We start from the raw sequence: 25,158 nt of genomic DNA on the forward strand, positions 1-25,158 counted from the left end.
AGGGAACCTGTCACCACGTTTTTGGAAGATGGGATAAAAATAGCGTTAAATAGGGGCAGAGGTGGGCATTACATTAGTGTGTTTGTTATGCGTTTATTACCCACCTAAGTTGCCGAAATAACTTTGCAAAGTCTCCGTTTTCGCCTGTCAATCAGGCTGGTCAGGTCGCATGGGCGTTGTCTTCCCCCAGATTTGGCGTAGTTTTCCGTTGGTGGCGTAGTGGTGTGCGCATGCCCAAAGTCCGGAATCCTCTTCCAGGGGATTTAAAATAGCGCGGTGTTCGTTATTGCATTGGTGATCGGTGGGCGCGGCCATCTTCCTTTGGCCGCGCGTGCGCAGAAGCGGCGCTCTGCTGGCCGCGGCTTCAGGAAAATGGCCGCCGCGATATCCATCTGCGCACGCGCGGCATCCCGCGGCCATTTTCCTGAAGCCGCGGCCAGCAGAGCGCCGCTTCTGCGCACGCGCGGCCAAAGGAAGATGGCCGCGCCCACCGATCACCAATGCAATAACGAACACCGCGCTATTTTAAATCCCCTGGAAGAGGATTCCGGACTTTGGGCATGCGCACACCACTACGCCACCAACGGAAAACTACGCCAAATCTGGGTGAAGACACCACGCCCATGTGACCTGACCAGCCTGATTGACAGGCGAAAACGGAGACTTTGCAAAGTTATTTCGGCAACTTAGGTGGGTAATAAACGCATAACACACACACTAATGTAACGCCCACCTCTGCCCCTATTTAACGCTATTTTTATCCCATCTTCCAAAAACGTGGTGACAGGTTCCCTTTCAGAAAGATTTGTGATGTCATTTCTGTCCAACCTCCTCTTTTACATTTGTCCAACCCACACTCCATTACACACAGATAGACGGATAGATAGATAGATAGATAGATAGATAGATAGATAGATAGATAGATAGATAGATAGATAGATAGATAGATGAATACATACAGATATATCTATATATCTATGTCTATTTCCATAGATATGTCCATATCCATGTTTCTAAACCCCTTCACCCCTGGAACTTTTTTCGTTTATCACTTTCCAGAGCCATCATTTTTCCATCAATATGGCCATGTGGGGGCTTATCTTTTGCGGGACAAGTTCTACTTTTGAATGACATCATTGGTTTTACCATGTCGTGTAGCAGAAAATGTGAAAAAAATTCAAAGTGCAATGAAAGTGCAAAAAAAGTGCAATCCCACACTTGTTTTTTGCTTGGCTTTTTTGCTAGGTTCACTAAATGCTAAGGCTGTGTGCACACATTGCGGATCTGATTGCAGATCCGCAGCGTTTTTTGCCGCACTGAATTGCATCAAATCTGCAGTGTAGTGCACAACCAATGTAAGTCTATGGGAGCCGCAGACTTGTGCACATGCTGCGGAAAAAGCCGCACCAAAACCACACCAAGAACTGCATCAAAACCGCACCAAAAACTGCATCAAAACCGCACCAAAACTGCAAAACTGCAAAACTGCACCAGGTTTTGATGCAGTTTTTGGTGCAGTTTTGATGCTTTTTTTGGTGCGATTTATGCGCGGTTTTAATGCCGTTTTTGGAAATAAGTAAATAAACGGAAAATGTGCATGATTTGAATGGAAACATGCATGAAAAAACGGATTCCAAGGCCGGATTCATCATTTCACAGCTCAGTTTCATACTTTTTTTGCCGGATCCGTCGCTCTGCGTTTTTTCGCCGGACAGAAAAAACGTTCCTCTGTATGTGTTTTCCATCCGGCGGAAACAGCTTTTTTGATGGATCCGGCAAAAAACGGATGAAACGTGTGGCCATCAGGCGCTAATACAACTCTATGAGAAAAAAAACGGATCCTGCGGAAAAAAATGGATCCGTTTTTTCAAAACTCGCCGGATTGTGCCTCACGGCAAAAACCTGATGTGTGAAAGCAGCCAAATATATGGATAGATATATCTATAGATATATCTATCTATAAATATATCTATGGATAGATATATCCATAATAATAATAATAATAATCTTTATTTTTATATAGCGCTAACATATTCCGTAGCGCTTCACAGTTTGCACACATTATCGTCACTGTTCCCGTTGGGACTCACAATCTAAATAGATATAATAGAAAGGCCGATGTTTCTAATAGGCCTCTTTCACACTAGCGTCGTGCACTGCACATCGCAATGCGTCGTTGTGGAGAAAAAACTCGTCCTGCAAAGTTGTCTGCAGGATGCGTTTTTTCTCCATAGACTTTTATTAGCGACGCAGCGCGACGGACCCTTACCGATGCTAGTGTGAAAGCAGCCTAAGGCTACTTTCACACTTGCGTTTTTAGCAATCCGTCTTTTTGGGAAAAAAACGGATCCTGCAAATGTGCTCGCAGGATGCGTTTTTTACCCATAGACGTGTATTAGTGAAGGATCGCGACGGATGGCCACACGTCACGTCCGTCGTGCAACGGATGCGTCATGTTTTGGCGGACCGTTGGCACGTCCGTCGCGTCTGCCATTTTCTACCGCGCATGCGCGGCCAAAACTCCGCCCCCTCCTCCCCGGACTTCAGAATTGGCAGCGGATGCGTTGAAAAACTTCATCCGCTGCCCACGACGTGCACAAATTTCACAACGTGCGTCGGTACGTCGGCCCGACGCATAGCGATGGACCCGTACCGACGCAAGTGTGAAACAGGCCTTAATGAGCGTTTAATAAAAAAACGGAAAAAAACGGCGTGGACTCAAGCGCAATTTTCAGCGCCAGAGGGGGAAAGCCGACGGCCGGGGGCCAATATTTGTAGCCTGCTATGAATATCAGCCCACAACTGTCTGTGTAGCCTTTACTGGCTATTGAAATAGGGGGACCCCCCCAAAAAAATGACGTGGGGTCCCCCTATATTTTATAGCCAGAAAGGCTACGCAGACAGCTGCGGGCTGATATTCATAGCCTAGTGAGGGGCCATGGATATTGGTCCCCCCCCCAGCTACAAATACCAGTGTGCAGCCGCCCCAGAAATGGCGCATCTGGAAGATGCACCAATTCCGGCACTTAGCCCCTCTCTTCCCACTCCCGTGTAGCGGTGGGATATGGGGTGATAAGGGGTTAATGCCGCATGCCGCCGCATGTCGTCGCATGCCGCATGTCGGCGCAAGTCGTCGCATGCCGCATGTCGTCGCATGCCGCATGTCGCCGCATGGCGCATGTCGTCGCATGCCGCATGTCGCCGCATGGCGCATGTCGTCGCATGGCGTCGCATGCCGCCGCATGTCGTCGCATGCCGCATGTCGCCGCATGTCGTCGCATGGCGCATGTCGTCGCATGCTGCATGTCGCATGTTCTGTATGTGTTCTATGTATGTATGTACTGTATATGTTTTTTTTCTTTGTTTTTTTTTTTACATTCAACACATTAGCCGGATGATGGGACTACTACTGTCCCATCATTGGCTAATGTGTCACTCACTGTCACTGTAGCAGGCAGAGCCCGATGGGACTACAAGTCCCATCGGACATGCCTGCACACAGAGACAACGCCGCCGCCACCACCAGCGCACAGCCACCTTCAGAACCACGTAGACCCCCGCCATCACACCGGCCGCCGCCGCCACGACACCGGCCGCCGCCGCGGGACCGGCCGCCGACGCACCGGCCGCCGACGCCACGGCACCGGCCGCCGCCGTGAGACCAGCCGCCGCCACGGCACCGGCCGCCGCCGCAGGACCGGCCGCCGCCGCGGGACCAGCCGCCGATGCACCGGCCGCCGCCGGGGGACCGGCCGCCGACGCACCGGCCGTCGCTGCGGCCGCCGCGGGACCGGCCGCCGATGCACCGGCCGCCGCCGGGGGACCGGCCGCCGACGCACCGGGCGTCGCTGCGGCCGCCGCGGGACCGGCCGGCGACGCAACGGCCACCGCCGCAGGACTGGAAATTGACGTGACGTCAGCGGAAATTAGCGGTGGCTGCAGCCTGGGGGTCACGTGACCTGGACTCAGCCACCAGCATAGCGCCGCTCACAGGCGAAAAAGGCAACGCAAGGTATTTACACAATTCGTCAGGGGACCCGGGGGGATACATTGGGGGGATAATTGAAAGTAGTGGACAACCCCTTTAATAAGTAACATTTCCCACATGTCTACTTTGCATCAGCACAATTTTTGAACCAACATTTTTTTTGATAGGGATTTATAAGGGTTAAAAGTTTACCAGCAATTTCTCATTTTTACAACACCATTTTTTTTTTAGGGACCACATCTCATTTGAAGTCATTTTGAGGGGTCTATATGATAGAAAATACCCAAGTGTGACACCATTCTAAAAACTGCACCCTTCACGATGCTCAAAACCACATTCAAGAAGTTTATTAACTCTTCAGGTGTTTCACAGGAATTTTTGGAATGTTTAAATAAAAATGAACATTTAACTTTTTTTCACAAAAAATTTACTTCAGCTCCAATTTGTTTTATTTTACCAAGGGTAACAGGAGAAAATGGACCCCCAAAAGTTGTTGTACAATTTGTCCTGAGTATGCCGATACCCCATATGTGGGGGTAAACCACTGTTTGGGCGCATGGGAGAGCTCGGAAGGGAAGGAGCGCCGTTTGACTTTTCAATGCAAAATTGACAGGAATTGAGATGGGACACCATGTTGCGTTTGGAGAGCCACTGATGTGCCTAAACATTGAAACCCCCCACAAATGACACCATTTTGGAAAGTAGACCCCCTAAGGAACTTATCTAGAGGTGTGGTGAGCACTTTGACCCACCAAGTGCTTCACAGAAGTTTATAATGCAGAACCGTAAAAATAAAAAATCATATTTTTTCACAAAAATTATCTTTTCGCCCCCAATTTTTTATTTTCCCAAGGGTAAGAGAAGAAATTAGACCCCAAAAGTTGTTGTCCAATTTGTCCTGAGTACGCTGATACCCAGTATGTGGGGGGGAACCACCATTTGAGCGCATGGCAGAGCTCGGAAGGGAAGGAGCATCATTTGGAATGCAGACTTAGATGGATTGGTCTGCAGGCGTCACATTGCGTTTGCAGAGCCCCTAATGTACTTAAACAGTAGAAACCCCCGACAAGTGACCCCATATTGGAAACTAGACCCCCCAAGGAACTTATCTAGATGTGTTGTGAGAACTTTGAACCCCCAAGTGTTTCACTACAGTTTATAACGCAGAGCCGTGCAAATAAAAAATATTTTTTTTTCCACAAAAATTATTTTTTAGCCCCCAGTTTTGTATTTTCCCAAGGGTAACAGAAGAAATTGGACCCCAAAAGTTGTTGTCCAATTTGTCCTGAGTACGCTGATACTCCATATGTTGGGGAAAACCCCTGTTTGGGCACACGAGAGAGCTCGGAAAGGAGGGAGCACTGTTTTACTTTTTCAACGCAGAATTGGCTGGAATTGAGATCGGACGCCATGTCGCGTTTGGAGAGCCCCTGATGTGCCTAAACAGTGGAAACCCCCCAATTATAACTGAAACCCTAATCCAAACACATCCCTAACCCTAATCCCAATGGTAACCCTAACCACACCTCTATCCTAGACACACCCCTAACCCTAATCCCAACCCTATTCCCAATCGTAAATGTAATCCAAACCCTAACCCTAACTTTAGCCCCAACCCTAACCCTAACTTTAGCCCCAACCCTAACCCTAACTTTAGCCCCAACCCTAACTGTAGCCTTAACCCTAGCCCCACCCCTAACCCTAACCCTAGCCCTAACCCTAGCCCTAACCCTAGCCCTAACCCTAGCCCTAACCCTAATGGGAAAATGGAAATAAATACATTTTTTTAAATTTTTTTATTTTTCCCTAACTAAGGGGGTGATGAAGGGGTTTTGATTTACTTTTATAGCGGGTTTTTTTTAGCGGATTTTTATGATTGGCAGCCGTCACACACTGAAAGATGCTTTTTATTGCAAAAAAATTTTTTGGCGTTACCACATTTTGAGAGCTATAATTTTTCCATATTTGAGTCAACAGAGTTATGTGAGGTCTTGTTTTTTGTGGGACGAGTTGACGTTTTTATTGGTAACATTTTCAGGCACGTGACATTTTTTGATCGCTTTTTATTCCGATTTTTGTGAGGCAGAATGACCAAAAACCAGCTATTCATGAATTTCTTTTGGGGGAGGCATTTATACCGTTCCGCGTTTGGTAAAATTGATAAAGCAGTTTTATTCTTTGGGTCAGTACGATTACAGCGATACCTCATTTGTATCTTTTTTTATGTTTTGGCGCTTTTATACGATAAAAACTATTTTATAGAAAAAATAATTATTTTTGCATCGCTTTATTCTGAGGACTATAACTTTTTAATTTTTTTGCTGATGATGCTGTATAGTGGCTCGTTTTTTGCGGCACAAGATGACATTTTCATCGGTACCATGGTTATTTATATTCGTCTTTTTGATCGCGTGTTATTCCACTTTTTGTTTGGCGGTATGAGAATAAAGCGTTGTTTTTGTATGTATTTATAGGAACAATATATATATATATTTTTTTTTTTTTTTTGGGGGGGGGGGGGGAATTTTTTTTTCATTTTTTCTACACATTGGAATATTTTTTTTTTTACATTATAACATTGCCCCAGGGGGGGGACATCATGTTATAGTGTAAGATCGGTGATCTGACACTTTGCTGTGCACGGTGTCAGATCACCGATCTGACGTGCACTTTTTCTATGCTTCCCAGCGCCTGCTCTGAGCAGGCGCAGTGAAGCCACCTCCCTGCAGGACCCGGATGCCGTGGCCATCTTGGATCTGGGCCTGCAAGGAGGAGGAGGTAAGAGACCATCGCAGCAACGTGATCACATCGCGTTGCTCCGGGGGTCTCAGGGAAGCCCGCAGGGAGCCCCCTCCCTGCGCGATACTTCCCTATACCGCTGGCACACCGCGATCATGTTTGATCGTGGTGTGCCGGGGGTTATTGTGCCGGGGGCGGTCCGTGACCGCTCCTGGCACATAGTGCCGGATGTCAGTTATGATAGGCAGCTGACACCCGGCCGCGATCGGCCACGCTCCCCCCGTGAGCGCGGCCGATCGCTCTGGACGTACTATCCCGTCGGTGGTCACCTCACCTCGACGGGATAGTACGTCCAATGTCAGAAAGAGGTTAAATCACAGAGATATGTTACACAAAATACTTAATATGTAACATTTCCCACATGTCTACTTTACATCAGCACAATGTTGTAACCAAAATTTTTTTTTGTTAGGGAGTTATAAGGGTTAAAAGTTGACCAGCGATTTTTCGTTTTTACAACACCATTTTTTTTTTAGGGACCACATCACATTTGAAGTCACTTTGAGGGGTCTATATGATAGAAAATACCAAAAAGTGACACCATTCTAAAAACTGCACCCCTCAAGGATGCTCAAAAAAACACATTTAAGAAGTTTGTTAAACCTTCAGGTGCTTCACAGGAATTTTTGGAATGTTTAAAAAAAAATGAACATTTAACTTTTTTTCACAAAAAAAATTACTTCAAATCCCATTTGTTTTATTTTACCAAGGATAAAAGGAGAAATTGGACCCCAAAAGTTGTACAATTTGTCTTGAGTACGCTGATACCCATATGTGAGGGTAAACCACAGTTTGGGCGCATGGCAGAGCTCGGAAGGGAAGGAGCACCGTTTGACTTTTTCAACGCAGAATTGGCTGGAATTGAGATCAGACGCCATGTCGCGTTTGGAGACCCCTGATGTGTCTAAACAGTGGAAACCCCCCACAAGTGACCCCATTTTGGAATCTAGACCACCTAAGAAACTTATGTAGATGTGTGGTGTGCACTTTGAGCCCCCAATTGTTTCACTAAAGTTTATAATATAGAGCCGTGACAATTAATAAATCATTTGTTTCCCACAAAAATGATCTTTTCGCCCCCAATTTTGTATTTTCCAAAGGGTATCTGGAGAAATTGGACCACAAAAGTTGTTGTGCAAATTGTCCTGAGTACGCTGATACCCCATATAGGGGGGGAACCACCATTTGGGTGCATGGCAGAGCTCAGAAGGAAAGGAGCGCTGTTTTGGAATGCAGACTTTGATGGAATGGTCTGCGGGCTTCACTTTGCATCTGCAGAGCCCCTGATGTACCTAAACAGTAGAAATCCCCCACAAGTGACCCCATATTGGAAACTAGACCCCCTAGGAACTTCTCTAGATGTGTTGTGAGAACTTTGAACCCCCATGTGTTTCATTAAAGTTTATAATGCAGAGCTGTGAAAATAAAAAATCTTTTTTTCCACAAAAATGATTTTTTAACCCCCCAATTTTTATTTTCCCAAGGGTAACAGGAGACATTGAACCACAAAAGTTGTTGTCCAATTTGTGCTGAGTACGCTGATATCCCATATGTGGGAGTAAACTACTGTTTCGGCACACGTTGGGGCTCGGAAGGGAAGAAGTGGCGCTTTGGAATGCGGACTTTGATGGAATGTAACGTTGCGTTTGCAGAGCCCTTGATGTGCCTAAACAGTGGAAACCCCCAATTCTAACTTCAACCCCAACCCCAACACACCTCTAACCCTAATCCCAACCCTCACCATAACCCTAACCACACCCCTAAGCCGAACACACCCCTAACCCCAATACCTACCCCAACCATAACCCTAACCACACCCCTAACTCTAACACACCCCTAACCCCACCGTAAACGTAATCCAAGCCCTAACCCCAACCCTAACCCTAACTTCAGCCCTAACCCTAACTTTAGCCCCAACCCTAACCCTAACTTTAGCCCCAACCCTAACCCTAACCCTAATGGGAAAATGGAAATAAATAAAAAATTTTTAATGCTATTAACTAAGGCAGTGACAAATGGGGGTTTAATTACTACTTATAGCGGGTTTTTACAGCGGTCTTTATGTTTGGCAGCTGCCACACACTAAAAGATGCTTTTTATTGCAAAAAATAGTTTTGAGAGCTATAATTTTTCCATATTTTGGTCCGCAGAGTCTTATTTTTTGTGGGACAAGTTGACGTTTTTATTGGCACCATTTTTGGGCACATGAGATTTTTTGATCGCTTTTTATTCCGATTTTTGTTAGTTTATACCGTTCCGCATTTGGAAAAATTGATAAAGCAGTTTTATTCTTCGGGTTAGTACGATTACAGCGATACCTCATTTTATGTTTTGGCGCTTTTATACAATAAAAACTATTTTATATAAAAAATAATTATTTTTGCATTGCTTTATTCTGAGGGCTATAACTTTTTTTTTTTTTGCTGATGGTGCTGTATGGCGGCTCGTTTTTTGCAGGACAAGATGACGTTTTCAATGGTACCATGTTTATCTGTCTTTTTGATCTCGTGTTATTCCACTTTTTTTTCGGCGGTATGATGATAAAGCATTGTTTCTTGCCTCGTTTTTTTTTACGGTGTTCACTGAAGGGGTTAACTAGTGGGACAGTTTTATAGGTCGGGTCGTTACGGATGCGGCGATACTAAATATGTGTACTTTTATTGTTTTTTTTATTTACATAAATAAATGTATTTATTGGAACAATATTTATTTTTTTTCTTTATTTAGGATTTTTTTAAAAAACAATTTTTACACAGTATATATATATTTTTTATTACATTGTCCCAGGGTAGGACTTCACTATATAGTGTCAGATTGCTGATCTGACACTTTCCAGAGCATCAGACAGGCAATGCAGGACCTGGAAGGACCCACACAGCCATCTTGAATCCGGGGCCTGCAGGGAGGAGAACAGAGGAGACCCTCGGAACAACGCGATCACATTGCGTTGTTTTGAGGGTCTCAGGGAAGCACGCAGGGAGCCCCCTCCCTGCGCGATACTTCCCTATGCCACCTGAATGCTGCGATCATGTTTGATTGCAGTGTTCTGGGGGTTAATGTGCCGGGAGCGGTCCGTAATAATCAGCTGACACCCGGCCGCGCTCCCCTGGTGAGCGCGGCTGATCGCATATGACGTACTATCCCGTCGATGGTCATACAGCCCGGGTCACCTAGACGGGATAGTACGTCAGATGTCAGAAAGGGGTTAAACTGCCAACTGATAATCCAGCACTTGTTTACAGCACAGAACAAAGATACAATCAAGTACGGACTGGGACTGAATTTCAGCCCTGGCATTTGAAATCACACAGGCCCATGCCGTCCCCATCCCCATGCACAAGATGGGGATATACAGTTAGGTCCATATATATTTGGACAGAGACAACATTTTTCTAATTTTGGTTAGACACATTACCACAATGAATTTTAAACAAAACAATTCAGATGCAGTTGAAGTTCAGACTTTCAGCTTTCATTTGAGGGTATCCACATTAAAATTGGATGAAGGGTTTAGGAGTTTCAGCTCCTTAACACGTGCCAACGTGTTTTTAAAGGGACCAAAAGTAAATGGACAATTGACTCCAAGGCTATTTCATGGACAGGATGGGCAATCCCTTCGTTATGTCATTCTCAATTAAGCAGATAAAAGGCCTGGAGTTGATTTGAGGTGTGGTGCTTGCATTTGGAAGGTTTTGCTGTGAAGTAAACATGCGGTCAAAGGAGCTCTCCATGCAGGTGAAACAAGCCATCCTTAAGCTGCGAAAACAGAAAACACCCATCCGAGAAATTGCTACAATATTAGGAGTGGCAAAATCTACAGTTTGGTACATCCTGAGAAAGAAAGAAACCTCTGGTGAACTCATAAATACAAAAAGACCTGGGCGCCCATGGAAGACAACAGTGGTGGACGATTGCAGAATAATCTCCGTGCTGAAGAGAAACCCCTTCACAACAGCCAACCAAGTGAACAACACTCTCCAGGAGGTCGGCGTATCAACATCCAAATCTACCATAAAGAGAAGACTGCATGAAAGTAAATACAGAGGGTTCACTGCACGTTGCAAGCCACTCATAAGAATCAAGAATAAAAAGGCTAGACTGGACTTTCTAAAAAAAAATCTAAAAAAGCCAGTACAGTTCTGGAAGAACATTCTTTGGACAGATGAAACCAAGATCAACCTCTACCAGAATGATGGAAAGAGAAAAGTATGGCGAAGGCGTGGTACAGCTCATGATCCAAAGCATACCACATCATCTGTAAAACACGGCGGAGGCAGTGTGATGGCTTGGGCATGCATGGCTGCCAGTGGCACTGGGCCACTAGTGTTTACTGATGATGTGACATAGGACAGAAGCAGCCAAATGAATTCTGAGGTATTCAGAGACATACTGTGTGCTCAGATCCAGCCAAATGCAGCCAAACTGATTGGCCGTCGTTTCATACTACAGATGGAGAATGACCCAAAACATAAAGCCAAAGCAACCTAGGAGTTTATTAAAGCAAAGAAGTGGAATATTCTTGAATGGTCAAGTCAGTCACCTGATCTCAACCCAATTGAGCATGCATTTCACTTGTTAAAGATTAAACTTCAGACAGAAAGGCCCACAATCAAACAGCAACTGAAAACCACCGCAGTGAAGGCCTGGCAGAGCATCAAAAAGGAGGAAACACAGCGTCTGGTGATGTCCATGAGTTCAAGACTTCAGGCAGTCATTGCCAACAAAGGGTTTTCAACCAAGTACTAAAAAAGAACATTTTATTTAAAATGACTGAATCTGTTCAATTACTTTTGGTCCCTTTAAAAACAGGGTGGAGCATGTTAAGAAGCTGAAACTCCTAAACCCGTCATCCAATTTTAATGTGGATACTCTCAAATGAAAGCTGAAAGTCTGAACTTCAACTGCATCTGAATTGTTTTGTTTAAAATTCATTGTGGTAATGTCTATAACCAAAATTAGAAAAATGTTGTCTCTGTCCAAATATATATGGACCTAACTGTATTTCTAATATTACCCTGCATGGAGGAAAGCAAGATTTACTACAAGACCAATATTTCTAAAGATACCTCCGTCACAACTCTTAACAGAGAACACCGATTCTGTTAATAACGTAGCAGACAAAGAGGCCCACAACCAGACAGGCCCTTCTGGCATTTGCCAGAATTGCCAGATGGCCAGTCCGGCCCTGGCATATAATGACCAGAAATAATGCAATGCTACATGTACAGTTGTGGCAAAAAGTTTTGAGACTGACACAAAGTTTGGTTTTCCCAAAGTTTGCTTCTTCAATGTTTTTAGATGTTTTTATTGTATGTTTCTATAGTTACTTATGTACAATTATAGGCATTTCAAAAGTTTTTAAACTTTTATTGACAAATAAATCAAGATTATGGAAAGACTCACTAATTACAGTGTTATACCTTATTTTTCAAGTCTTCTGCCCTTTGCCCTGACATGCTGATTATCACAACTTCTGTTTTTCTTGTTCTTCTTATTTTTGAGGATTGACTTCAAGTTCTCAATGGAATTTGAGATCTGGGGATTTTTTTGGCCATAGGCTTACAATTTAAATTTATTGTTCACCGAGCCACTTGGGTATCACTTTTGCCCTGTGACATGGTCTCTATCATGATGGAAAAAGCATTGTTCATCACCAAAGAGATCATTGATTGTTGGTAGAATTTGCCCTTGCATGATGTTTAGTTATCATTCATGGTAGTGTCCGTAAAATAGTTAGTGACCCCACTCCATGGATGAAAAACAACCCCACACCTGAATGGTCTCCAGATGCTCTTACATGTCTCAGGACTCATGATACAAGTCACCTTTTCTCCTTTGGACAATCATACACAGGATGAAGGGGGCTTCATCACAGAAAATAACTTTATATCAGTCTTCTGCAGTCCAATCCCTGTAGTTGCAGCAAAGTTATTTTCTCTGCTGAAGCTCATTTCAAACTGTTTGAGATATCTGGAAGAATGATTGTCTGTAGAAGAGTTTTTTTGTTTGTTTTGTGTAAGCTTAAGAGGTAAAGGGGCCCACTTCCACTTTCAAAACAGCTTTTGTCACTGTTCTTACATAGGGGCCCTCTTCTGTGTCTGCCATTGATATGAAAGTTGACGTACAGAATGTTTTGCCTAAAATTATATTTCGCGTGAATATCAGGCTAATACACATAAACTGGAGACATCTGTTCTACTTTTGTAGTGCCTCATATCTTCTGTGTTTCTGGTAAGAAGTGGGCTGTGATGTTTTCACTAAAATTAGGAAAGAATCCATATTAAATAGCTGTATAATATCCAGGCACATATCTGCATAATACCCATATAATTACCATGCAGAACTCAGACTATTATTACTGTTACATTGTGGGGGAAGGTTTGCTACTCATCATGTGTGGACACTTTAACAATATGTCTCAGTACAAATCTCCTCTTCACTAATGAGTTTCTCCCCTTCCATTGTCTTCAGGATCTGGACATTGCTGAGGAGAATTGTTTTTGCTCAGTCAGTGTGAGAACATCATCCCACAGAAATTACTGGAATCTTGTTCCGCTGATGGAGCAATCATTTAAATACATCTTTATTAGATGGAGGTTGCTGTCGGGCAGATATTCTCAGAATATACATTTGTGATAACTCGAATAATGTGCATATTTTCTATCTGAGCCCCGTTGTCCGTGATAACATTAGAGTAACAGTGGGGGCGCTATAGAGTTATATTCAAACAGGAGTAAACCAACTCAGCTTTATATGGCCAGTCTGTTTTTCTGTTACTTATGTAGAGGAGAAGAGAAAGAGATGCAATAACGATGTGAACACCTCAAGTCATGAATCGTATAAAAATATAACACACTTTATTAAACAAAAAATATCCTTAAATCCAATTAAAACATGAAACACACACACACACATACCCAATGAATAGATACCAATATATCACATAATATGACCAAAGTTGGGATACATATAAGTAGGCTTATATTAGATAGTATTTTATCTCCTCAGAGTGGGCTTAAATCAGAGAGGTAGATGGGAGTCTGGAAAGCAATGCATGCTCTGTATAACAATATATAACCCATAAATACAATAGACTGTAAAGTGCTATGTGCAATACAGGCAGGACAGAACAAACAGCTTGTACACAATTAGAATATAGACCTGAATACCAAGTTTTATAGTAGCATAGGTAAACTCACATAGAAGCCTGTGTAGACGGCTGAGCAACATGGAGTAGTATCAAAGTTCAAGCATAATTATATACCAGACTGCCCTAAACAAACAATATAAGCCATAAGAAATACATGATAAAATAGCAATAAATATCACCCATGGAAGACCCTGTAGTGTATTAGCCCAAACACTCAAGGTGCAACACAGCTTCATCAGGAAAGGACCACAGTGACAGCTGGCATCCTATGCCCCCTGTGGCCAATGATCTAACATCACCCGGTAAATGACATATTCTGCTTATATCTTTTGTCCTACCACTATCTGTATTTGCATATTTGACCATTGTATATGTGTAAACATTGTGTATATACTGTATTGTCTAGTGTTCCCTTAAGGCAATGAAATATATAATTTAACCTTGTGCTGCTCTTTTATCTTGATCCACGAATCCACACCCGTTTCTCGGTTTATCTTTCCATGCTACCGGGGGCTGGTTTCTGGCCCAATTGTAATAGTGATGTCAGGCAGGGTGGCGAAGTGCGGGGTTGTCACAAGTGGTGGGTGTGGTAGGATCCTGAGTGAACTCTCTGGTTTCATCCTTCACAGGGAAAATCACCACAAATTAAATAGATCATATTATAAATTTGGCACTTGGGCTGAAAAGCAGGAAACCTGCGCACACCTGTTATGAGCACCCTAAAGAGGTTTTCCAGGAATACAAGGAAGCAAATTCATAAATAAAATGTCATTATAAATTCCTTAATACTTTTAACCCCTTCACAACCTTGGGTTTTTCCATTTTTGAATTTCCGTTTTTTGCTCCCCTTTTTCACAGAGCCATAACTTTTTTTTATTTTTCTGGCAATATGAGTATGGCCATGTAAGGGCTTGTTTTTTTGTGGGACAAGTTGTACATTTGAGCAACACTACAAAATTCAAAGTGCGGTGAAATTGTAAAAAATTTGCAATTCCACAATTTTTTTTTTTTGCTTTTTTACCATGATCACTAAATGCTAAAACTGACCTGCCATTATGATTCTCCATGTCATTACGAGTTTTTAATGACATGGAGGCATCACAGGGAAAGGGAGCATTGCGAGCATCAGGAAGGCTGCGGGGGATGCCGGAAGGTGAGAATATTACGATTTTTTATTTTTTAATTATTTTTAACATTATATCTTTTTCTCAGAATTTGGACACAAATTGTACTCCTCTGTCAGAAACAACACTCAAAGGCATGCAAACGCACCACGTTTTCAACAAACAACCTCAATAGCGTTTCAGCATTAGGCAGGCTTGCCAAAGGTACAAAATGCACCTGTTTACTGAATCTGTCCACCACCACCCAGACCACAGTTTTGCCATTGGAAGAAGGTCAGTGATAATGTCAAATGAGTCCAAGGTCTATCCGGATTTGGCAATGGCACCAATTCCAGCCGGTTATGGGAGGTCTTAGTATGGGCACAAGTATCACAAGCAGACACAAACACAGCAACATCAGAGGCCATAGAGGACCACCAAAACAGCCAAGCAATTGCTCTTTGGGTGGCTGAGATTCCAGGATGTCCACTAAGAGCAGAATTGTGGAACTCCTGGAGCACCCTCAAATGGTACTGAACAGGGACGAAGAGCTTGTTATTAGGAAATGATGGGGGAGCAAGAGACTGAGCCTCACAAATCTCCCGCTCCAATGCTGAGGACACTGCTGTCACGACCACCCCATGCTGAAGAACAGAGGAAGGAGGTTCAGGAGGTGATATTGGATCCAAGCTACGAGACAAAGCATCGGCCTTGACATTTTTGGAACCAGGTCGAAAGGTGACGAAAAAATGAAAGCGTAAAAAAAAAAAAGTGACCACCTCGCCTGTCTAGGAGTTAAACGTTTGGAAGACTCAATATAGGACAAGTTCTTGTGGTCCATAATCACCGTTATCCAATGAACAACCCCTCCAAAAAGTGCCTCCATTCTTCAAAAGCCAACTTTATGGCCAGCAACTCCCGATTCCTGACATCGTAATTTCTCTCAGCGGGAGAGAATTTCTTAGCAAAAAAGGCACAGGTCTCAGGTTAGTCAAAGTGGCGGGTCCTTGGGACAACACCACCCCCTACCCGCACCTCCGATGTGTCCACCTCAACAATAAACGGTTCAGATGGATCGGGCTATATCAAACAGGAGCAGACATAAAGCATTCCTTTAATTAAGAAAACGTCGGCACTGCTGGAGCTGACCAGTTTTTGAGATCAGCCCCCTTATGAGTAAGATCCGTGAGGGGCTTCACCCCCTGTGAAAACCCATTAATGAATTTCCTGTAGTAATTGGCAAACCCCCAAAATGCTGAAGACCCTTCAGGTCTCTGGGTTGCATGCCATCCACAATGGCCCGTACCTTCCCAGGGTCCATACGAAACCCCTTGGCAGACAGAATGAACCCAAAAAGGACAGCTCTTAGACAAAAAAATGAACATTTTTCAGGTTTAGCAAAAAGAGTTCTCCCATAACCTCTGGAGAACTGCATGTATATGACCTATGTGATCTTGTTTGTCAGATGAGAATACCAGGATACCATCTAAGTAACCACCATAAAGCACCCAAATAAATCAGAAAATACATGGTTAATAAAATTCTGAAAGACGGCTGGCGTGTTAGTGAGACCAAAGAGTATAACCAAATCTCAAAACAAACCCAAAGAGGTGAGAAATGCTGTTTTCCACTCATCCCCTTCCCGAATACGGATAAGATTATATGCTCCCCTGAGGTCCAATTTAGAAAACCACTTGGCTCCACATAATTGGTTATACAAATCAGGGATGAGCGGGAGGGGATAAATATTTCTCACTGTGTCCCGAGGACTGCACACAGCAAGACCAGACCTGCAACACAGCAGGGAGGCCACCCCCAGGTGGCAGCAGAATAGTCAAAACAAGCCGGGTCGATATATGACTGTAGCGCAGTACAAAAGGAATAAGCAAACACAGAGTCAATAACAAGCCAAATGGGTCAGTACCAGTCAGCAGCGGATATGCCAAAGACAAGACAAAACAATAGGTCAGGGTCCAAGCCAAGTCAAAATCAGTGAGTCAATACACGAAAGGGGAACACAGAGTCGGAAAGGGAAGAGGGGATAAACAGACCTGTGTTCAGTAAGCAAGCAGCAGGACAAATAAGAGCAAACGGAGTCAGCTACACATGCCATAGGCAGAAACTATAACTGACATGGTCTGCAGGATACAACGGAGATAAATAGCAAACCTGAGACCAGAGTGAGGCTGAAAAAGTTAACCCCATGGCATGACCAGACCGGACAAAGGGGAAGACAGGACTCAAACCTGGTCTGGATCATGACAAATTGTAAGTACACAGTGTTATATATAGTATGATGATTGCAATATATTAATAGGATAAAAACTTTGATGTGAGGAGTGCTTCTTTAATCACCTTAGCCTGTCATCAGGGTTGCCAACTGTCCATAAATTCCCAAATAGTTCATAAAGATAAGGCATATTTACTTCTCTTCGTAAAGTCTTTTGATGTAAAGTGGTAGCTGGACAGGTCGTGGACGGTAGGTATGTGTCCCTGAGGTGCCAAGCCTCAGTGATGTAGGACCCGGAGATGCAGGCTCCAGCACACATAGTGCTGAGAGGTATTTTAATGGACCAGGATTATGGGTCCAGGTTTTTACGAACAGCTGAAAGAGCTGGGTGAGATCAGTTGCTCACTTACCTCCATTCCCTGTCTTTGGTCTGACATGCACTGTGAGCTGTTAAGGTACCGTCACACTAAACGATATCGCTAGCGATCCGTGACGTTGCAGCGTCCTGGCTAGCGATATCGTTTAGTTTGACACGCAGCAGCGATCAGGATCCTGCTGTGATATCGCTGGTCGCTGAATAAAGTTCAGAACTTTATTTGGTCGTCCGATCGCCGTGTATCGTTGTGTTTGACAGCAAAAGCAACGATACCAGCGATGTTTTACACTGGTAACCAGGGTAAATATCGGGTTACTAAGCGCAGGGCCGCGCTTAGTAACCCGATGTTTACCCTGGTTACCAGCGTAAAATGTAAAAAAAACAAACAGCACATACTCACATGCGTCCCCCGGCGTCCGCTTCCCACACTGACTGAGCGCCGCAAAGTGAAAGTGAAACCACAGCACAGCGGTGACGTCACCGCTGTGCCCTGCTACTGCCGGTGCTCAGTCATTGCAGGAAGCGGACGCCGGGGGACGCATGTAAGTATGTACTGTTTGTTTTTTTTACATTTTACTCTGGTAACCAGGGTAAACATCGGGTTACTAAGCGCGGCCCTGCGCTTAGCAACCCGATGTTTACCCTGGTTACCCAGGGACCTCGGCATCGTTGGTCGCTGGAGAGCGGTCTGTGTGACAGCTCTCCAGCGATCAAACAGCGACGCTGCAGCGATCGGCATCGTTGTCGCTATCGCTGCAGCGTCGCTTAGTGTGACGGTACCTTTAGGTCTTATGTAGACAGGTGTGTGCCTTTCCAAATCAAGTCTTATCAGTTTAATTAAACACAGCTGGACTCCAATGAAGGAGTAGAACCATCTCAAGGAGGATCATGTAATATTTCAGGTTTTTTTTATTAAATCTGCAAAAATTACTACATTTCTGTTTTTCAGTCAAGAAGGGGTGCAGAGTGTACATTAATGAGAAAAAAATGAAGTTTTTTGAATTTACCAAATGGTTGCAATGAAACAAAGAGTGAAAAATTTTAAGCGGTCTGAATACTTTCCGTACCCACTGTATGTGTGTCCCATGGTAACAGACAACAAGCATGCTAGTTCTGTGTTGTCAGATACCTCCATCTAACCTCTTTTACACCTTACATTCAGCAGGTTGACAAAACATAGTTGACAGATAAAAGGTGGCAAGACTGAGAAATCAATAGATGAATTTCACTATGGCCATGATTCACACATCAGTACTTTTGGTCAGTATTGTATACATCAGTATTCATAGCCAAAACCAGGAGCGGAAAAGTCAGAGGAAAAGTATAATAGAAAAACGTCACCACTTCTGTATTTATCACCCACTCCTGGTTTCGACTTACAAATACTGAGGTAAAATACTGACCAATTACTGAATGTGTGAATGCAGCCTATCAGATATGGCAATTAGAGTGCTGAATCAGTGGATCTGGATCTATTAAAATAAAAAGAATATTTACCTGAACATTTCCTATTCCTTCAGGGACCTCTCCGGAAACCAGTTGAGTTTACTACACTCAAAGGACTTTAATGGGCTCCACAACATAAGGAACCTGTGAGTACTTAGTAGATGGGAGATGCAGTATTCTAATGATGGTTCTGTGTATATATCACATGCATAGTTCTTCTGTTCTACTTTTTCTCCCTTCAGAAATCTAAGTCACAACAACATTTGGATAATTGATGAATTCTGGAATGATTTCTTTCCTGGACTGCAGACTTTGTGAGTACTTTTATATGTAAATCATAGATTGTTCCCAAATATTCTTATGTCTTAATTATAATTTTCAGGCGTTATCAACCCACATCCCATTGTGGTCCTAAAATACGGTTATACAATCCTCAACTTTGAAATCTCAATAATAAGAAAGAAAAGTCTTGGATTTATGAAAATCCAAGGATGGATACACATAGTAATGAAAATGATGGAAATGGAAGCAAAATAAAAACATTTCTTATTATTCAGTATTGAGTATGAGCACTACATGCAGAAATCCCCACACTTAAACACCTTGATATGGTTCTTAATGATTGTCTGAGGAATGTTTTGCCATGCTGACTGCAATTGGGCAATCATCAAGATCCACTTGTAATAATTATAGGGGATAACTCAGGAGACTCTTTGCGTGGAACAAGACAACTACAGGACACAGTTTTATAAGTGGTAAAGTCTATATTATCACACGGTGATTCAAACAGGTGCAGAGAGAAACTCAAGTCCACAACACTTGGTGCAAATAATAAACGCAGCTTAGCAGTCTATAGGAAACTTCAGAGAAAAATGCAATCAAGCAGAAAGTCTATGAAGCACAGTTATTCTTGAGGATACTTGACACGAATAAATCCTTGTCTTAGTCCAGACACAGATAGGTATGCTTATTAGGCAGTTCAAATCATATCTTAGCTCAACCAGGGAGGCCTGGTAAATAGTCTCAGGTTATTGCAAAGCAGCAACAGCTTACATGTCCAGCAAATGCAGATGGTAGTAAACACGAGCAGCAGATGAAGGAGGATTACTAGAAACTTGTGTATGCAGCAGGAACTCAGAGCAGAGTAGCAGGATCACCACACAGGTTCACAGGAGCAGGTGTATAGCCAGGGAGTTATCAGAGGTCAGGAGCTGGATGCAAGGCAGAATACTCTAGCACAGACTGATGGCTGGGGTGGAGTTTTATAGCAGGAAGACACAGTGCACATGAGACCAAAGACGCCATCTTGGAAAAGGGCAGTAATGCACAAAAGGTAAAAAATGTTCAGAGTCCTGACATTACTCCCTCCTTAGAAGCGGCCTCAAGACGATCCTGGACCTGGTTTCTCAGGGAATCTCTGATGAAAACGAGAAATCTTCTGTTGGGCATTGATGTTTTCCACAGGTTCCTGTCATGGTTCCCAATGGCAAGGGAACGTAAAAAACACATAAGTAACGAACGAGCTCTCGGGTGATGGAAACTCGAGTTGACCGTGAGCTAAATCTACCACACAACTAACAGTAGCCAGGGAGCATACCTACGGCTTCCTATATGCCACGCGCCAGCCGGAGGACTAACTACGCCTGGTAGAGGAAGAAACAGACCTGGCTTACCTCTAGGGAAATACCCCAAAAGATGATAGCAGCCCCCCACATGTAATAACGGTGAATTAAGAGGAAAAGACATACACAGTATGAAAGTAGATTTAGCAAAGAGAGGTCCACTTACTAGATAGCAGAAGGATACAAAAGAGGACTTCACGGTCAACTGAAAACCCTTTCAAAAACCATCCTGAAATTACTTTAAGACTCCTGTGCCAACTCATGACACAGGAGTGGCAATTTCAGCCCGCAAGAGCTTCCAGCTACAGAGAATTACAAAAACTGCAAACTGGACAAAAGGTACAAAACAAAAGGACAAAGTCCACTTAGCTGATCAGCAGACTAGTAGCAGGAACATGCAACCGAAGGCTCTGGTTACAATGATGACCGGCAAGGAAATGACTGGAGAGCAAGGCTAAATAGGAAACTCCCAAACACTGATGGAAGCAGGTGAACAGAAGAAGCAAAGTGCAAACAAGTCACCAGTACCACCAGCAACCACCAGGGGAGCCCAAAAAGCGGATACACAACAGGTTCCCAAGAGTCTTCCTCAGGGGGGATATCCCTGCCATCTTATCAGATATTGGAGCCGATTCCTGCGAATCCTGGAATCAATAATTTCCTCCACCACAAATTGTTCTTGCCCATCAATCACCACAGGCTGCGGAGGTGGCACAACACGTCCCTGGAAGGTATTAGGAGACACAGGCTTTAGTAAAGATACATGAAAAACTGGGTGTACCTTCATTGTCCTAGGCAGCTTCAGCCGACAGGCCACAGAGCTCACAATACCGTTGATCTTGAAAGGGCCAATGAATTTCTGTCCAAGTTTTTGTGAAGGAACGTTTAACTTCAGATTCTTAGTTGCTAACCACACGGAATCTCCTACCTTGAACATGAGTGCAGGTTTACGGAATCTATCAGCCGATCTCTTATAACGTTCTTGAGCTGTGGTCAGGGATTCCTTCAGAACCTCCAGATTTTGTCTCATCGCAGTCAGCCTTTCCTCCACTGCCGGAACCGGAGAATTAATTGGAGACCTAGGTAAAATACACGGATGATAACCCAGATTGGCAAAGAAAGGTGTAAATTTAGTGGAGGTGCTCTGAGAATTATTATATGAAAATTCAGCTAACGGCAACAACTCCAACCAATCATCCTGGAGATGGCTGACATAGCATCTTAGATATTGTTCCAGTGTCTGGTTGGTACGCTCAGTCTGACCATTTGTCTGGGGATGGTAAGCAGAAAAGAGACAGACATTAATATTGAGTGCAGAGAAAAACCCCTTCCAGAATATTGAAGTGAACTGTACTCCATGGTCAGAGATGATCTCATCCAGAACCCCGTGCAACCGAAAGACATTCTGTATAACCAAGTTCACTGTATTTTTAGCTGAGGGGAGGCCGGTGCATGGAACAAAATGAGCAGCTTTAGTCAGGCAATCAACTACCACCATGATTGTATTCATGCCCCCCGATGTAGGCAGCTCCACAATAAAGTCCATTGATATAGACCCCCAAGGGCGGGACGGAACAGGTAATGGTTGTAGAAGACCCGTAGGTGCCACATGAGGAGTCTTGTAATGGGCACATACCTCGCAAGAGAGAACATAGTCCTTGGTATCCTTCAGGCAAGTTGGCCACCAGAAGAATCGGCTCAGGAACTCTTGTGTCTTCTGTACCCCCCCTGTGACCAGCCAACTTGGAGTCATGTACCAACTTGAGGATCTGAAGACGGACAACCTCCGGGACGTAGATACGTCGATCTCTGAACTACATGCCACCCTTAAAGACAAGATTAATATCCACAGGTGGATTGGCCAGAAATACATCACCTTCATAGGCCTCCCTGCACTCCTTCCACAAGTCCTGCTCATGGATAACTCCAATGAAATTGGCATCAGATAGAATGGTCTTGGACGGGGTTCCAGGTACGGAATCCGCAGCATGGATTCGGGATAAAGCATCAGCCTTCCCATTACGAGAACCTGGACGGTACGAGATAACAAAGTTAAATTGATTTAAAAATAAGTTCCAACGAGCCTGATGAGGAGAAAGACATCTAGCGGATCTAAGGAACTCTAGTTTGCGATGGTCAGTTAGCACTATGATCTGTTGTGCAGCTCCTTGCAGATGATGCCTACATTCTTTGAAAGCCGCAATAATAGACAGCAATTCCTTGTCTCCCACGTTGTAATTCTTCTCTGCTGAGGTTAGTCTATGGGAAAAGAAAGCACAAGGATGTGGCAGACCATTCTCTCCAGTTCTTTGGGAGAGAATAGCCCCCAAAGCATTATCAGAAGCGTCCACTTCCACAAGGAAAGGAAGTGTTGGATCTGGATGTATCAACAGCGGTGCTGATGTGAAACAGATCTTAAGCTGATCAAAAGCTTCTTGAGCCTGTGATGACCACTTAAAGGGCTTTTCCTTCTTTGTCAAGGAAGTAATGGGACGGACAATATCAGAAAAATTTCGAATGAAGCGTCTGTAGAAATTTGCAAAACCAATAAAGCGTTGGACCTCCTTAACGTTATTGGGTACCGGCCAGTCAAGGATAGACTGAATCTTACCAGATTCCATGTTCAGCCCCTGGGGAGAGATGATATAACCTAAGAACTGTATCTCAGAACGATGGAACTCGCATTTCTCCAACTTAATATACAGATGGTTCTCTTTCAGACGTCTTAAAACAGTTTTGACATGTTCTTCATGTTCCTGTAGAGAGTCAGAAAAGATTAGTATATCATCCAAATAGATCACTACAAACTGGTCCAACAAATCTCTGAAAATGTTATTAGCAAGGTGTTGAAATGTTGCAGGGGCGTTACAAAGCCCGAAGGGCATCACAAGAGATTCAAAGTGTCCATACCGGCATCTGAATGCTGTCTTCCACTCATCCCCTGGACGAATACGCACCAAATTATAAGCCCCACGAAGATCCAGTTTAGAGAACACCTTAGCATGGCGGACTCTTTCCAGTAATTCGGGAATCAGAGGCAAAGGGTATCGGTTTCGTAGGGTTACCTTATTGAGTTCTCGATAGTCAACACAGGGTCTCAGGGTCCCATCCTTCTTCTTTACAAAAAAGATAGGTGCCCCTGCTGGTGACAAAGAAGGACGTATGAAGCCTTTGACCAGATTTTCATCAATATACTCCTTTAAGGCTTGAAGCTCAGGTGCCGCCAAAGGGTATACGTTACAAAAAGGAATGGCTGCCCCGGGAAGCAGCTCAATGGGACAGTCATAATGCCTGTGTGGAGGAAGCTGATCTGCATTCTTTTTGTCACAGATGCCAGAGAACTCTTTATAAGCTGGAGGTAAAGGAAATACCTGTACATGTGGTTCCGTAGCCGTGGACTCAGGGACAGCTTCTGTAAACGCTGAGTTGCTCCTTGTTGGGAAGATAATCTCCTTGGTCTCCCAGTTGATAATTGGGTTCTGAGAACGCAACCAAGGAATGCCTAAAATCACAGGAAAATGAGGAGAAGAAATTAGCAAGATAGAAAGTTGCTTCTGATGATTAGGCTCCAACAAAATTTCAAGGGGTACGGTCTCCTGATCCACAGGCCCAGAGATTAAAGGTTACCCATCCACTGTTTCCATGGTAATTGGAGAGGTGTTGTGATTCGGTTCGTGGGCTCCCCCGGTGGTCTCTTGTGGTACTGGTGTCCTGCAAGCCTTGCCTTCTCAGTTCACCTGTTCCTATCAGGATGTGGGAGTATCCTATTTAACCTTGCTCCTCAGTCATTCTAATGCTGGCCATCAATGTATCCAGAGTGATTCTGTTGCATGTTCCTGCTCCCAGTTTTCTGCTCAGCTAAGTTGGACACTTTAGTCCTTAAGTCTTTTTTTGTATGTTTTGTCCAGTTTGCACTTATGTGAATCTCTGCAGCTGGAAGCTCTTGTTGGGCTGAAATTACCACTCCGGTGTCATGAGTTGTCACATGAGTTAAGGTAATTTCAGGATGGTGTTTTGAAGGGTTTTGCAGCTGACCGCGAAGTCCTCTGTTGTATCTTTCTGCTATTTAGTTAGCGGGCCTCTCTGTGCTAAATCTGCTTTCATACTACGTGTGTCTTTTCATCTGCTCTCACCGTTATTATATGTGGGGGGCCGCTATCTCCTGTGGGGACATTCTCTGGAGGCAAGCCAGGACTGTGTTTTCTTCTACCAGGGGTAGTTAGTTCTCCGGCTGGCGCGCGGCATCTAGAGACAACGCAGGAATGCCCCCTGGCTACTTCTAGTGTGGTGTGTAGGTTTAGCATCGCGGTCAGCTCTAGTTTCCATCACCCGAGAGCTTGTCCGTTTATTCTATGCTTCTGATGTTCATGCTTCTGATTTGGTCCGTGCCTTTCATAGGGCTCATCCAGATCGCCCTGGTGGTTCTTGTGAGCGTTCGGTGCTC

At 44.0% G+C, this 25,158-nt stretch overlaps 1 protein-coding gene across 1 annotated transcript in view; it reads left to right on the plus strand.

The window, feature by feature from the left end:
* The window catches only part of LOC143767910 (polycystin-1-like), a 331,505-nt gene that overhangs the window by 77,133 nt on the left and 229,214 nt on the right, over positions 1-25,158 (plus strand). Inside the window, exons 4-5 of the mRNA XM_077256430.1 lie at positions 19,167-19,238; positions 19,335-19,406. Coding sequence (XP_077112545.1) covers positions 19,167-19,238; positions 19,335-19,406 — 144 coding nt within the window. The remainder of the gene's footprint in view (positions 1-19,166; positions 19,239-19,334; positions 19,407-25,158) is intronic.

This window comes from Ranitomeya variabilis, chromosome 4, assembly GCF_051348905.1.
Source record: "Ranitomeya variabilis isolate aRanVar5 chromosome 4, aRanVar5.hap1, whole genome shotgun sequence".
Classification (NCBI taxonomy): Eukaryota; Metazoa; Chordata; class Amphibia; order Anura; family Dendrobatidae; genus Ranitomeya; species Ranitomeya variabilis.